Source organism: Oncorhynchus nerka, linkage group LG17, assembly GCF_034236695.1.
Source record: "Oncorhynchus nerka isolate Pitt River linkage group LG17, Oner_Uvic_2.0, whole genome shotgun sequence".
Taxonomy (NCBI): domain Eukaryota; kingdom Metazoa; phylum Chordata; class Actinopteri; order Salmoniformes; family Salmonidae; genus Oncorhynchus; species Oncorhynchus nerka.
Window position 1 is genome coordinate 38,194,630 of NC_088412.1, and position 16,469 is coordinate 38,211,098.

A 16,469-nucleotide genomic window follows, 5' to 3' on the forward strand; every position below is an offset into this window, starting at 1 on the left:
AAAACCTCATCCAAATAATGACATGCATAAAAACATATATATATATATTATTTGCATATAGCTAACATCTTTAATTGGCAAATATGATTTATGCTTCCTAGTTTGTTTGAGAAAATGCAATTCGTTTCGAAGAGTAAAAATAACCTCCTCTCATGTGGTAATCTACTGCGTTGCCATGTGTTTGTGTAAGATTATTAATTAGAAGCCTACTACCTGAGCTGCTTAAACTCTGCTGGGCTCTGCTCTACTGGGCTGTCTATAACACCATCATTAATCAGGTGTGCTCTGCAGTAGCCTGATCGTGTGTGTGTGTGTGTGTGTGTGTATAGCCAACTCCTATGCTCATAGTCACAATGTGATCATTGCCAAGACAGCACAAACATAATTGGGACCAGGCTAGTTCAATGACCATAGGAGTTGGCAAGACTGCACAAACAGACCTGGGACCAGGCTACAGTAGTTCTGCTCATGCTCAGTGCAATTCTCATTAGTCATGAATCTGCCCTTCCTTCTTCCTGACAGGGTCAGAGATGAGGGTGCGTTTTGACATCTGGGAGCAAGGTAACGTCTCCCCCCTCCAGCTGACTGACAAGCTGCGAGGGGCCCTGCGCCACGCCCTCTGTGACGTCATCATGGAACTCCGGGTCCTGCCGAATCCCCTGTGTCTGGAGACGTTTTGCACTACACCGGGGAGAGGGCAGAGAGAGGACTCCACTAACGGTGAGGAACTAGAACTACCTTTACAGTACCTGCTTGGTAACGCTGGGACAATCAACAGAAAAAGGATCGACACCGACCATACCTATCACATGCATTTTGCTGATATCATTCATTTGCAATAACTAGCCTCTAGAGAAATGTGAAGTTAGAAATGAAAGTTTTGCTAACATGGGTGGTTGTTAATGGGACAATTGATGGCTACAACCATCAAACTATCAGTAGTAGTTTAAAGGGTAAGAAGATAAACATTATGCAGATTGTTGTAAACGTGTCATTCTATTTATCGTTATCGCATCAATTCAGGCAATTTATCGCAATACGGATTTTTGTCCATATCGCCCAGTACTACTGCTTAGTACATATTGTTTCCTTTGGCCTGCACAACGAATGCAAATGCTTTATTGGTCTTCTTGGAAAGTAAATTGTCTAATGTTATCAGGTTCATCCCTTGTCTATCTCCACATCTTTTCCATAGGTCTTATAAGTTCTCCTCCATTGGAAGCAAAGGAGGGGAATGACCTGGAGGTTAGGGAAGTGAAGGAATTTAAAGACAGCTTCCGGCCTCGTAGTGGCTCTAGGAGGGTTAAGAACAGCCCCTCCCCTATCACCCTGATTCCTGCCCCCCTTGGGACCACCCCCAACACCGGACCAAGCACCCCTGAGTCCACTACACCCACCGGCAAGACCACTCGCCGAAGCTTCTGGGAAATACTGGTGAGTGAAGTTCTCTTTCATTGGGTTTGTGATATGTTGTAAGAGAGGATTTTGTCCAAAATGGCACCCTATTCCCTAATGCAATACTTGTCTATTTCTGCTAGAGTGGCCAAAACTAGTTTACTTGATTAGGGAATAGAGTGCCATTTCAGAATCTTTCATAAAACATTTCTGTGGGTCTCCTCTGAGTTTAGTTCTGTCAGTGCTACATCCATCTGAGATCAACATTTATATCTACATTTGGATTATGAACCACCGTGTTGCCGTTTCAGTCAGTGAGGAAATGATTATCCTCCCTACAGAGCAAGCCAGACTCCTCTGAGCTGGGGAGCCCTAAGACGACAGACGACATCGTGCAGGAGAAGGGGGAGGAGGGTCGGACACGCAGGAGACACAAGACGGAGAATGTGAAGCAGCAGTGGAGCCAGGAGAAGGCCATGGCTGTAGAACTGGAGCAGGCCCAGAGGTTAGAAGATACACAGGCTGGATTTAGATCTGGGTTCAAATCCTATCGGTTTTTTCTTCCAAATGCTTTTTATTCCTTTTTTTTTCCTGTCTGCATTTACAGATGGGCGGAGTTAGAACTATTTCATTGGTTTCATCGTGACAGGCAATGAGCTACACTCACTGGACAGTTTATTAAGTACACCCATCTAGTCCCGGGTCAGACACCTCTGTGCCTCCAGAACAGCCTGAGTTATTCGGGGCATTCTACAAAGTGTCGGAAACGTTCCACAGGGATGTTGGTCAATGCTGACGCGATGGCATCACGCAGTTGCTGCAGATTGGTCACCGGTACATTCATCCTGCGAACAGCCTTTTCCATCTCATTCCAAATATGCTCTATTGGGTTGAGGTCTGGGGACTGTGCATGCCACTCAAGTAAACTGAACTCACTGTACCTAATAAACTGGTCGGTGAGTGTATGGAGAAAGGCAGGATCCATGATTGGCTGAGATAATGGAGGGGGATAAAAAAAATAGACTACTTTCTGGAGGACAATGCCATGCTGACTCGTGTGTTTAGGTGTTCATTCTTAAAGAGATGGGTGGGGCTAAGGCTTAAGAAGGGTGTGACTGATGCTGAATGGGTGTAAACGAAGAAGAGCTCTTTAGAAAGTGGAAATCATTCAAGGGCATTTCTTTTATCCTACTTGTCTCCAAAGGATATGTTTATACAATAAAAAAAAATCACTTTTTCCCACGTTTCCCCCCAACTGCAGTGTATCATATAGAAGTTTTTTCAGGACATAAGCTCCTTCCTGAATTCAGTCACAAATGTGGAGTTTCCGTCAGTAGTATTGCACTGTTCAATGGGTGTGTGTGTATTTTCCAACAGGAGACATGTGTCCCAGCTAGAGGAGGGTGACATTGGGACCCTGCACCCTCTATACCAGGTCACCTGTCAGCCCTGGATCACCTTCATGGCTAAACTTGGTGAGTGGCTCCTCTGCCTTCTCCTCTGCCCTCCTCTTTGCACTTCCCTTACCCCTGTCCTTATTTCTGCTGGAGTGTAGAGGAGGGAGAAGATGGGGGGGGTTATAGAAAATATTGGTTTTTATCCCAAATTGCACTCTATTCCCTCTGTATAACCTCTCTGGTCAAAGTAGTGCACTATACAGAGACTATGGTGCTATTTGGGACGATACCATTGTCTCCTATCTATTTTCTGCGAGAGGCGTTCAATTTGAAGGTTAACTCTCATTTTCTCTTATTTCTTCTCCTTTTCTCTCGTTCTTTCTTCTGGTGTAAACAGGATGCCCGTCGATTCAGCAGTGCACAGCTGAGATTGCCTCCCAGTTTCTGCTCCCGCCCATCCTTACAGAGATTGTCAATCTGGTCAGCTCCCTGGCCAGTGACACCGCAGTCAAGGTGTTTGAGAGGACAAGGTGGGTCATTTTGAAATGATCACGCATACAAATATGTATACATTATTATCAGGAAAGCATCTATATACACTTTTCTAGGACCATTTAACACATTTTTTCAAGCAAGTGTTGTACGGATGTGTTTTTTGTTTGGTCCCCTAGTTGTCCCCAAGGAGACATGTTTGCTCCCCTGCCTTTGATCCACCACCTCAGCCAACCGCCTACCACCTCTAGAACCTTCATCCTCATTGGACGGAACTTCCACCAATGGCATTGCAGCACAGAGCAAGGTACCTGCATAAGCCAGAGTTCTATTATCCATGTGCTTTTGAAAGTAGTCACTGTTCACTGTTTGCTTAAGCTAATGTAGTAGGTGTAAAAAGACGCCTGAGCAGAGGTCCCGCATCCGGTTTTCAGGGGAAAAGGAAGTCCGGTTGAATGAACTGTATCCCTGAAAATCGGATGCATCCGGCTCTTAGCAATTCTGCTAAGGGTGCCGTTTGTTCGACCCTTTATTTGATTGACTTTTTAGATTCATGGAGTTAAACATAGTCACTGCCCTTTGGTACTATTTGATGATCATTTTATACCTCAAATTATGCCTCATTTCCTTATTTAGTTTTTTGGAAGAAAAAAAAAATGATGTGGTACCTTTTTCTCCTCTGTAACTTTGGGATTCTGTGGTCAACCATGCTTTACTAACTGACTTTATGGCAGCAGCAAATTGAGAAATGAAAAAATGGGAAATACTACATCAGCATATACTGAGAGATATTATTACAATGCTCAGCCACCCAGCAAGCAGGCACTCCATAGCAGAACTGGGCCCGAACCCAAATACTCTATCCTAACCCAACCTGGAACAGTTTGCTGCTAATTTACTTCTAAATTACTCATTGCATCAAATGTTAGATAGATAGATAGATCGATTCTCTCACTTCAAAAACAACACTCCAATGGCATGTTACTATTAGCTATTACTAATTATCAACTGGAGATGGGTGTAGAAGACTAAAGTGCATGATGTACACGAAGGCATTATTTCTAAGCTTACCCTGTCACGACATGTCTGCTCCTGTGCTTTGGGTTCTAGTCTCTCTCCTCTGTCCCTCTCTGACAATCACCCTGTCACGACATGTCTGCTCCTGCGCTTTGGGTTCTAGTCTCTCTCCTCTGTCCCTCTCTGACAATCACCGCTGTTGCTGTGATTTCTTCTTTCTTTCTTTTGCAAGCATGTTTGTCTGTAGTGTTAGCGGAGTATCTCTGTGTAGCTACTGTAGAACTGTCTTGTTGTCTCTGCCTGCACCCTGCCAATATCATGCTGTTTGTTTGTGCTCATCTCCGTTTGCCCACAGAAGACAGTTCAGATGATGAAAACATCCCTGAGATTAGTAGGTTCACACGTAAGTCTCACTCTGCCCCCTCATTGTAGGTTCACACGTAAGTCTCACTCTGCCCCCTCCTCATAGTATGTTCACACGTAAGTCTCACTCTGCCCCCTCCTCATAGTATGTTCACACGTAAGTCTCACTCTGCCCCCTCCTCATAGTATGTTCACACGTACGTCTCACTCTGCCCACTCCTCATAGTATGTTCACACGTCTCACGTCTCACTCTGCCCCTCCTCATAGTATGTTCACACGGAAGTCTCACTCTGCCCCCTCCTCATAGTATGTTCACACGTAAGTCTCACTCTGCCCCCTCCTCATAGTAGGTTCACACGTAAGTCTCACTCTGCCCCCTCCTCATAGTAGGTTCACACGTAAGTCTCACTCTGCCCCCTCCTCATAGTATGTTCACACGTAAGTCTCACTCTGCCCCCTCCTCATAGTATGTTCACACGTACGTCTCACTCTGCCCACTCCTCATAGTATGTTCACACGTACGTCTCACTCTGCCCCCTCCTCATAGTATGTTCACACGTAAGTCTCACTCTGCCCCCTCCTCATAGTAGGTTCACACGTAAGTCTCACTCTGCCCCCTCCTCATAGTAGGTTCACACGTAAGTCTCACTCTGCCCCCTCCTCATAGTAGGTTCACACGTAAGTCTCACTCTGCCCCCTCCTCATAGTAGGTTCACACGTAAGTCTCACTCTGCCCCCCTCCTCATAGTATGTTCACACGTAAGTCTCACTCTGCCCCCTCCTCATAGTAGGTTCACACGTAAGTTCACCCCCAGCCAGCCCCAACCAAGCAACGCTGGCTCTGGGATATTCTGTTTTATGTATATGTTTTAAATTCATGTAGAATTTTCTAAGACATTATTAATGGTTCTATTTACCCATTTAAGCCTCAAAGAATGTGTCCCAAAAAAAAACACAAAAAAAACAGGATTTGCACTGAATGCTTCACTGAATGCATGTTGTGAGCTGTGCATTATATAATCATGTTGCTTACGTGGCTTCATACGGATGACCTTATACCTGTGGAATATGAAGAGTTCACACAGTTTCTTCTGTCTCGTCTCCCTCCAAACTTTTATATTTCAATTCCAAATGTCAACTCAAATCTCACAATTTCTACTCTCATAAAGGGCTACAATTTATCTTCAAGCTTAACTCTCTGGCCGTCTGGCAAAATAATAGTCAATTTCTTAGAAAGGAAAAAAAAAATTCCCCCTTCTTCTCTGCCTGCTCTAAAGGCAGCAGTGGAGTAGCCCCCTGCATGCCTCCCGAAGAATGGATCTGTGAATAATTGTATGCAACTGGTCGTTGGGGGGCTTACAAAACCCTGCTGAGATATTCTCTGTCTGATAGGACGTAATGAGAACCGTCTATTATTTCATCTTAATAGCACCGTGTTCAGAAATCACTTTCCCACCATAGGGTGACTTTCTGTCCGTTTAGTCATATACTTGATGGTAATATACTTAATGGTAATCATATACTTGATGATCATAAGAGATGCAAGATTCTCAGTCTGTGACATTATTAAGGTCCCCTTGTTAAACTGATTGTCGGCCTGAGTCCATCCTACCGTACCATCCTTATCTTGGAGACTGCGCTAGAGTCTGGTTCAGCTCCGGTTCTCTCCTGTCTGTCCTCTGTCTGCTGTGTCAGGTTGGGGTCGATTCCATTACATTTCAGTCAATTCAGGAACTAAAATTCCAATTCCAATGCGCCTCATTGCTTGTCGATAAAGACAAAATGGAATTGGAATTTCAGTTTACTTTCGGTATTGACTGAAATAAATGGCATTGACCCCAAACCTGGTCTGCATCCGTCCCCTGCGTCCCACTCTCACTGTCTTCTCTCTCCCTATTGGTCCAGCTCATAAGGGCTTCCAGCGCTTCGAGGCCTTGGAGCAGTCTGATTGTTTCAGCCCAGGGCAGGCCTCGAGGGGCGTGGCCCCAAGACAGAGGTTCCTCCTCATACACATCCTGGATAAGAAGGTGAGGAGAGGAGGTGGGGGAGTGAGTTGTGGGTGGGTGGGGGTATGTATGACACAATTTGGCCCATTTATTTCCACCCGTGGGTTGATCTCAATCTCAGTGTTGATCTATGTCTCTCTCCATCTCCTGCCCTCTCCCTCTCCAGGTGACCCTGTACACCTATAACTGGTCGGTGGACCTTGGTGTGTCTCTGAACCGGGGACTGGTCAGGCTCGTCCAGTGGCAGAATGCCAGGTCCCACGTTGTCCACTGTCTCCTCAACCAGAAGATGGGCCTCTTCCACCACTACTGCTTCTCAGACACACCGGCCCACGCAGACCTCAAACAGGTAAACCGTTTCTCAGAATCACCTTCACTCGCCGGGTACATTTACGTGTACCACGAATTTGACCTGGTGAAGTGGCGCTGACCGTCGCCTTACGACACTGCCAATCTCACACGGAGCCGTCATACTTCCAGTAACCACAGTCGAACGCTCACGCGCACACCAACGCCATCAGTGAGGTACCGTATCTAAATCAGACACACCTGCCCACCAAGACCTGATCAGGTAAACGCACGGCACAGCCATCTGCTTGAATTCGTCACGGTCTACCACTCTTTCGTGCAGCATAACTGTGGCCTATAAGTATGAAACATATGCCCACACACAATATACAGATGGTGCAATGTTAGGATTGGGAACAATGTCCTGGTGGTTTAAATGGGGTTTCAGTCAGGTGGAATCAGTCTGTTGGTTAGTGTAACGGCAGTGTCTGGTGGTACAGCGGGGTACACACAGCTGTCAACTCCTGCGGGTGGGGACTGAGATTCCTTTCACACTAGCAGGTACTGTGTATATATACACACACACACAGACACACTGCCCTCTTTCCCTCTAGTGGGTAGGCTACCTGCTATTGCCTTTCTTTGATTTCCCACTCTCTCCTCTGCTTTCTTGCTTCTCTTCTTAGCGAAAGCTGGGAGGGGGTCTTGTCACTAAATCCCCTCCCACGTCTCTTTTCCCATCTGAGTTTTAAATGGCAGCAGTTTTAATATTCCTATTGCGCTTGTTTTGATCGGAGCCCTATTGGGCCCTGGTCAAGAGTAGAGCACGACATAGGGCGCCTTTTGGCACACGCCCCGTTTGGTGTACTCAGTAGATTCTCCTTGGTCTTTTAATACGGAACATCAACATGACCTAGTTTTCTTCACCCTCTCTGATCATCCCTCCCTCTTCCTCCCTACCTTGGTATGACATGTCGGCACCGAGGCCTCCCTTCCTCATTCATCCTGTTCCTCTTCTTTTGCTTCTCCTTTTCAGTCAACGTTCCCGTCAGCGTCCTTGTATCTCTCACTCCTTTTGATATGCGCGAGGAGAGGAGCAGAGAGAATGGCTGTGTGCTAATTCTCACCCTATTCCCCTTGTTAGTGCACTGCTTTTGACCAGGGCCCACGGTGCTCTGTAGGGAATGGGATGCCATTTGGGACCACAGTGAAGAGAATCACTCAGCTCTCTGACTTCACAGCCCCGTGTTTTTAGTTCCGTAGCTCTGGGGTCAAAAACAAAGAATGCCTATCATTTCTGAGCAGTCTGCACGAGTGCCGATACACAGGAGAAGGAAGAAAGGCGAGACGTATTTTTAGGGCTTTGAGATGATTTTGCAAAAATAACATTCTGTATTTAATCTGTCATAGAAACAGTTTTTCTCTGCCACTTTTATTTTTACTGGGAAGATAAGACGATACACACACTGCATTTTGTTTTACAATGCTTTTTGGGGGGGGTCATGTGATTTAAACATCCTTCTAACATTTTGCCACCGCGCAACAACCGATTGGAGTGCAAAAATGTCAAATTAAAAGGAAAAGAAAATCTCCCAAACTTTCTCCTGTTTCTCCCTCGATGCCCTCACTCTTAATCGCCTCTCCACTAACGAATGCTGACAGAAGGCAGAATCAGAGCGACGGAAAATTTGCCCCCGCAGACTGTCATCTGTCACTGTCCTGATGAGGAGCACAGTGGGCACCAGTGCCCAGTTCAATTCCCCCCCCCCCCCCTTGCCCTGTGGGCACAAGACAGACACTGGACAGAGGGTTCTGCCACCCTGGGGCGTCTGGGCCCTCCTCTTCCTCGTCCGTTGCCTTGGTCCTGCCCAGCAGCCGTTAAGCTGCTCCGTTGCGCTAACTTGCGCAAAAGTTCCCCTGAGCGGGGGGGGGGGGGAGCGGACATATTAGCTGTGCAGTGTCAGTCAGGACATGCTGTCCATGAGTCTCTGTGCCATCTCTAGAGTTTCACCAATCCCTGCCACAGTTTGAGTCAAGGGCTCTGTCCTAGTTCTGTTAGGCATATCAACTAGATCATGGTTTCAGCCCTACCACAGTTGCTCTGTACATTGATGTTTACGGGATAGGTTTCTACCTTTTAGGTTCATCTAAAATGTGTGTGTACAACTTGTGTCCTGGTAGTTTGTTTTTTACACAGTGGAATTTGGAGTTTGGATTCAGATTTGTCAGATATGAGTTGCATTTTTTTGTTGTTGATAACAACCCATGGTTTAGGCTTGTTTCAGGCACCGCGTTCATGTGTATTTAATAACATAATCATTGTCGTGGCATGTTCATATACCAGAAAGTTACTTGCTCAATAACTTGGAGAGCGCCTCACAGCTTCTACGCCCCCTCGCACTCACTCCATCGCTCTCATTCTGCCTTTCATCTTCTTCTTTATCTCTCTCCATCTCTCTCTCGCTCCCCCTCTATTCTCCTCCTTATTTGACTCGTTCTCTGTTCCCTCTCTCGATTCATCTCTCTCGCTCCCTCCTATCATCTACTTTCTCTCTCCCCTTTATCTCTCTTGCTCCCCCTCTCATCATCTCCTGCTTCCTCTCTCTTCCTCTCTCAATCTCTCTCGCTCTGACTCATCTTCTTCTTCTCTCCAGGAGCCCAACCCGTTCCTGAACCCAACCTTGGAGGCTGATGCCCTGCTGAGGAGCCCAGTGCCCCCCGTACCCAGCAAGGACCAGGGCAAGCTGGCTAGCTCCGTCCGCTCCCTGGCCCCCCTCCACTTCCCCTCAGAACTGGTGCCCTTTGACGAAGCCCTCCGGGACATCGGGATGGGCCGCCCCCTGGCCAGCGCTCAGGACGGGGCCGACGTGGTGGCTCGGCACGGGGCCCAGCTACTAGAGGTCAAGGCTGCAGAGAGGAGAGGTCAGATATGGGCCCAATGATGTGTATAAACACTGTATATGTTCTAAGATAATGTAAGGTTTATATTTAAGATTTAATGGTCAGATATGGTCACTCCGCTCCTCACCCACCTTCGCCATATAACTAATACATACTGTGCCATCTACTTTCCTGCAGTTTAACTAATGCAATATTACTTAGGTTGAGAATGAAGTGGATATTTAAAGCATTTTTTTTAATAACACAACTGATGTTAATGTGTTGTAAAAGGTTTAATGGGGGGGAGAGTACAGGATTCTCTAGTTATGTTTGTTTGATACAATGTGAGCCACACCAGTCCATCCAGCAGCCAGGCAGACAGGAGCAAAGATGAAGTAGACAGCTAGGCTGATTGAGGAGAGGGCGATGGTTAGTTCTTGGCCCTAACAGAGACAGGCAGATGGCTTTTAGCTCTGAGGGATGGCTACATGACCCTGGGAACTGTAAGGCTGCCATATTGCCTATAGTAATGGCACCCTATTCCCCTTTATAGTGCATTACATTTGACCAGAGCCCTATGGGTAGTGCACTAAAGGGATTTAGGGTGCCATTCTGGACCCGCCGCGGGGCTGTGTGACCAATGAGTGTTTTGTGTGGATTTATCTCCACGTTGACAGAGATGGAGAAGCAGATGAAGATTGAGAACCTGTTTGTAACTTGGCAGCAGAGGTCAGCTCAGTCCAACATGCCCATCTCTGTAAGTACCGATCTACCGCAACCATTTTACATCACATTTGACACTTGAGTCGTTTAGCAGACGCTCTTATCCAGAGTTACTTATAGCGGTGAGGGTGTACATTTTCATTCATTTTTCTTACTCATGTCTCGTGGGAGTCGGAACACACAACCCTGGCGTCTCAAGCGCCATGCTTTTACCAACTGAGCCACGCAGGACCCTCCATTTTAGCCATTTCCCTCCCCATGACAGGCCAATGGACACAAACACGCACACGCAGCACCGTAAACGACTCTGCTGAGCAGAAATATCAGCTCCTCTCTGTCTGACAATCGGCGCTATCTACACTATATATACCAAAGTATGTGGACACCCCTTCAAATGAGTGGATTCTGCTACTTCAGCGACACCTGTTGCTGACTGGTGTATACAATCGAGCACACAGCCATGCAATCTCCATAGACAAACATTGGCTGTAGAATGGTCTTACTGAAGGGCTCAGTGACTTTCAGTGTGGCACCGTCATACGATACCACGTTTCCAACAGGTCAGCTTGTTAAATTTCTGCCCTGCTAGAGCTGCCCCAGGTCAACTGTAAGTGCTGTTATTGCGAAGTGGAAATGTCCTCATACTCTCGGTCATGTAGTGTGTCTTGCAAATGCGTTGAGTTCACGGGTGCAGGCAGGTTACGCACACAGCGGCTCTCCATCTCAAATACATTTACACACATTTGCATGTGGGCGCAAATGGTTGTCTGAACTTTTTTTTAATGCACTGTAGCTAATTGATGTATATTTAACTATTGCCATGTTTTAGTATTCTGGGACTTTGGCACGGATAAATAAATACGAGATTATTTTGAAGTAGTCCCCATTTTCCCCAACTCATTTACAAAGTTTGCAAGCTGGAGCATTTGAGCAGCTCTTAACGAGAGACGGTAACTCTTAAGTTGATATTCTAGCAAGCATTGTGGGACAGTAGACTTCATATTATTGTAGGTGTCCTGGGACTCCCGAGCACCAGCCCACCAGTGCTTTCATCAGAGGCACTGCAAGATCTTGACATGCGGCTAAGGGCTGGCGCAATAATCATTTAATCACGACAATTATTTAATTTAATTATGGACAATAACAAAAAAAATATGTGATAATCGTCTTAATACATTTTAGGTGAAGGGGGGATTTAGCTTTATATTCAATTAGATAGACTTACGTTTTTGACATGAATAGGGTAAAGTTTTAAGAGCAGAACAGGACGGCTAGGAAGAGAGGCTTAGTTGTATTCATTAGGTAAATCGCAGGGAATTTTCGAAGACTCATTACAATTATGACAATGCCGTGGTCATTTTGCGTGACAATTAATTGTCACCCAACATTACGTCATCGTCACGGACGGCACATCTCTGGAACACACCGGCGCAGCGTACCGTATCAATGGAAACAAAATCAAGTGTGTGTTGACATTCGTTCATGGTTCGTTCATGGTTCTGAAACACTCATTTCACAAAAAAGCAATGTGGTGCGTGTGTTTCCCCCAGCTACCTTCATCATGAAAGGAAGATGGATGAAAACAACAGTGTGAATAACTGTTGGCTACAGTATAAACAGTAACACCACAAACACCACCAGTAGTCCGTCCCAATTAGACTCTTGTCTCTCAGGCTGCACTGGGAGCTAGTGCCTGGTGATGACATTGTCTGTGTTCCCTGTGTGTGCTCCTACTCCTTCTCTCAGTAAGTTACCTCTCACCAGAGCAGGCTCATCCATTACTGCCCAGTCAGATGGCTGGCTGGCTGCCTGACTTGGTCCATCCACAGTGGGGGACCCATCTCCCTTCACTGGCCCTTTAGGTCTCCTCAGATCTGCCTGCCGGCCCGCCCATGGATTCCCGACTCTATCACTGACGTGATGGATTAGATATGAGAGGAGATCACATCAGCTCAACAGACGGTGTTGTCTTCTGTCTGTCTCCCCTTCCCTCCTATATCACACACACGTGTGTGTGTGTGTGTGTGTGTGCGACTGTCTTCCTGTCTCCTTCCTGATACCTGCTCAGGCCAGACTACGATAGAGCTCCCAGAATGCCTTGGGGCAGGGTTAATGGCCCTGTTTATTTGGCCCGTTGCTGACATCATCAGGACACACGCAGGACAGAAGGGACTTTTACTAAAGACAATGGAGGAGCTTGCGCGCGCACACACACACACACAGTCCTATCTTCATCTCCATCTTCAGGCTGCACTGGGAAGATAGATGATAGACATGTCAATGGGAGGGATTTATAAGAAGGCAACAAATATATGACTGAATAAGATGAGCCGTAACGTTTAACCAGTCAGATTCCTCTGTACTACGCCCACTAGCCGCATTGTCGGCGTAACGTTTAACCAGTCAGATTCCTCTGTACTACGCCCACTAGCCGCATTGTCGGCGTAACGTTTAACCAGTCAGATTCCTCTGTACTACGCCCACTAGCCGCATTGTCGGCGTAACGTTTAACGAGTCAGATTCCTCTGTACTACGCCCACTAGCCGCATTGTCGGCGTAACGTTTAACGAGTCAGATTCCTCTGTACTACGGCCCACTAACCACATTGTCGGCGTAACGTTTAGTAGACTGTTTTTATTGTGTCATTAGAAAAACCGGCCGTTGATCTCAGTGGTTGTGACGGTGGGTAGGTGGCTGTGTGTGTATTGTAAAAAATACAAATAAATCATTAAAATAGATAAGAACACATTCTTATTTACAATGACTGTCTACTACCCCCCGGGCCTTACCCTCCCCTGACCCGGACGACGCTGAGCCAATTGTGCGCCTCCCGATGACGGGCGGTTGTGATCGAACCCGGATCTGTAGTGGCGCCCCTAGCACTGCAAAGCAGTGCCTCAGACCGCTGCGCCACTTAGGATCTGTCGTGTGTGTATTAACATTCTGGGGCTTTTGGTATATATACTAGGAAGAATTCACATCCGACTCGAAGGACCACAAAGAGATGTTTCCTTACTTTCCACAGGTGGTGGACTTGGACACTCTGAAGCAGTCGTCCAGGCTAGTGCACTACTGCGCCACCCCTCTGCTCTTTGACCCCGTGTTCAGGAAGCAGATCCAAGAAGAGCAGATTGTCCAACCTCAACAGGTCAAGGTACAGCAACCATGGCTGCTTTCCCTTGGGGCCTAACTCCAACACACTCCTCATGTGGTTTTTCACTTCTTTCTTACTTTTGAAAGATGCCCTTTTAGTTATAACATCTTGGAAACCATCCCAAACTTGGGGAATTTCTGAGAACAGGAGGGAACAAGCAGCAATCATCCAACAATCTTTCAACCAGAAACCACTGAAATCTTTCAACCAGAAACCTCTATTTTCGCCCCTCCGCTCCCCCTCTTCCCTCTCTTCTCCTCCCCTCTCCCTCTCTTCTCCTCCCCTCTCTTCTCCTCCCCCTCTTCTCCTCCCCCTCTCCTCCTCCCCCTCTCTTCTCCTCTCCCCTCTCCTCCCCCTCTTCCCTCTCTTCTCCTCCCCTCTCTTCCCTCTCTTCTCTCTTCCTTCCCTCTCTTCTCCTCCCCCTCTTCCCTCTCTTCTCCTCCCCCTCTCCCCCCCTCCCCCTCTTTTCTCCTCCCCCTCTCCCCTCTTTTCTCCTCCCCCTCTCCCCTCTCTTCTCCTCCCCCTCTTCAGAAGCGCCACTGCTCCAGTGACTCCACGGCGTCTGGCAGGGACCGTAGCTACAGTACGGACTCAGCTGATATGCTGCCTAGCCGGCTGAGAGAGGAGCCCTGGCTGCAGGACATCTCTAACACCTTCCTCCAGCAGTATGTCCAGTACCTTCAGAGTATGGGCTTCATCCTGGTCCAGGTCCGGCCACAGTCCCCCGCACGCAGGTACGTCTTGTCTCAGTGGGAACCCAGTGGTCCTCAAATCGCTACACACACATATATATATAATCAAACAATCTTTCTGCACCATACTAGCTCAAGTTTCAAGTTTATTTACCATGTGTAATGGATACATTGGATATCTAACTCACCCGATCTCTCACAATAAAAACGCAATAAAACTCAGGGCAAATGTCCTCTTTCTCTGAGTTTCCCTCAACACAATCCTCTCTGTGACAGTGAGCCGAACTGTGAGCAGTGTTCATTCATCCATTAGTCATCAGATGTGTTGTGATCACATCCTAGCCCCAATAGCCACATCCCTCTGGCCACAGATGTGATATAACTGTAGCAGCCACTGGGCAGATGCTGTTTCTGCTTCTCTCGGTCTCTGTCATCCTCTGGCCCAGGACTGGGTGATTCACTCTTTTGTGTTGCCAGTCTCTGGGACCCCTGCTTAAAGGAGAATGCACACACACACACACTCTCTCTCTCTCGTTGGTCTCTCCAGCTCTGCCTCACCCCTAACCCTGCTTGTCTCTCCCTCCGCTCCTCCCTGCAGCATCGCCAGGGCCCGGGCAGCCATGCTCAGCTCACTCTCGTCAGAGAGGCAGTCCTTCTCCTATAACAAGGCCAGGAGTGAGGACAGCCCAAAGGTAAGTAGTGGTGATGCAAGAGATGAGGCTATTCACACACACACTTTTCGTGACTGAAAGGCATACCGGGATATACTCACTCACTCACTCACTCACTCACTCACTCACTCACTCACTCACACACACACACACATATACAAAATTCCCTCCATCATCACCCTCATCAACTCTTGAGATACTGTTGTATTTCTCTGCAGAGCACAGGATCAGGCACCACCGCGTACCACCTCCAGAGGGCGCTCCCAGGGGGCATCGTACTGATGGAGCTGGCCTTCCAGGTGAGACTGCTGCCTACAGACCTCCTCCACCCCTCTCTATATATTAAACCTCCACCTCTCTTTCTCTCTCCCTCTAGCCCTTTCTCTGTCACTCCATATTACACCCCCCTCCCTTCTCACAGTGTCAGGAGATGAGTTTAGAACCGTCATTGTAACCACACCACACAATATGCACTTTAAAATCTCTCTCCTTCTCACCCTTGTCTTTCGCTCTCTCCCTCTATAATTGTCTTGTCTTTCTCGGTCTCCCTCTCTCTTTCTCTCAGGGTTGCTACTTCTGTGTGAAGCAGTATGCTCTGGAGTGTTCCCGCATCCCCATGGGACAGACCGTCAACTCTCAGGTAACATCGCAACGGCGTCTCTTATCACTGGTGCTGTGAGTTAGACCACAGAGCCAGGGCCAAATTAGCCAGACTCTAGGTCCGCCTGAGGCTGGGTAAAGAGGGATGAATAGAGAGGGAGGGAGTGCGAGATGAGATCTTGTAAACGGCTTGATTTCACATCTCTGGAATCATCGTCATGACTTTATACCCCTCCCCCCCCCTGGCTATTAGGGGTCGAATGGTACACTTATTAGGAGGCCTATAGTCTATGCCTGCACTGTGTTGTACGGCTGCCTCTTTAAAAAATATATATCTTAATTGGCGCATTTCATACTGTCTTTTTGTGAGGGGCAACCGGGAACTGGTTCTGTACGATGGCGAGTGGTGGGGGGCGCTCCTCCATCACTGTTTCAATCTTCAGTTTGGCAAAATTTTGGCTTCCCGGGTAGATCACGACGGCGATGGACAGAGAGTTGTGGCTAAAACGTTAACCGTATGTCGCCGCGCTCAACGAGAACAGGCTATGCATCTGCAAACGCCTCAAATATGTCGACACGTTTATGCCGACATCACACCGGTATACCAGAGCAAGACGGAAACGCAAAGAAACAACATCTTCTCCCCTCTGCATTCAAGCAGCCCTCGGCAGCTGATTCTGACTGGGCCAAATCAATTATAAGAGCGATATTTTTGACGTTTTTTTGTTTATAGCCGCGGATATGCCCCCGGTGGTTGAGAATAGGGGGTTTCAGCGCCTTGTGAGAATGC

At 47.4% G+C, this 16,469-nt stretch overlaps 1 protein-coding gene across 4 annotated transcripts in view; it reads left to right on the forward strand.

Moving 5' to 3' along the window:
• Nucleotides 1–16,469, forward strand: part of szt2 (SZT2 subunit of KICSTOR complex) — a 110,822-nt gene that overhangs the window by 73,191 nt on the left and 21,162 nt on the right. For 3 of the 4 annotated variants that reach the window (XM_029686539.2, XM_029686542.2, XM_029686541.2), the window contains 16 exons: nucleotides 523–720; nucleotides 1,196–1,434; nucleotides 1,737–1,900; nucleotides 2,773–2,870; nucleotides 3,190–3,322; nucleotides 3,464–3,591; nucleotides 4,657–4,704; nucleotides 6,571–6,692; nucleotides 6,838–7,020; nucleotides 9,614–9,881; nucleotides 10,517–10,596; nucleotides 13,588–13,716; nucleotides 14,248–14,450; nucleotides 15,007–15,100; nucleotides 15,298–15,378; nucleotides 15,645–15,719. In XM_029686539.2, the coding sequence (XP_029542399.1) occupies nucleotides 523–720; nucleotides 1,196–1,434; nucleotides 1,737–1,900; nucleotides 2,773–2,870; nucleotides 3,190–3,322; nucleotides 3,464–3,591; nucleotides 4,657–4,704; nucleotides 6,571–6,692; nucleotides 6,838–7,020; nucleotides 9,614–9,881; nucleotides 10,517–10,596; nucleotides 13,588–13,716; nucleotides 14,248–14,450; nucleotides 15,007–15,100; nucleotides 15,298–15,378; nucleotides 15,645–15,719 (2,243 nt within the window). The remainder of the gene's footprint in view (nucleotides 1–522; nucleotides 721–1,195; nucleotides 1,435–1,736; nucleotides 1,901–2,772; nucleotides 2,871–3,189; nucleotides 3,323–3,463; nucleotides 3,592–4,656; nucleotides 4,705–6,570; nucleotides 6,693–6,837; nucleotides 7,021–9,613; nucleotides 9,882–10,516; nucleotides 10,597–13,587; nucleotides 13,717–14,247; nucleotides 14,451–15,006; nucleotides 15,101–15,297; nucleotides 15,379–15,644; nucleotides 15,720–16,469) is intronic. The other variant, XM_029686540.2, reaches the window with a different exon arrangement.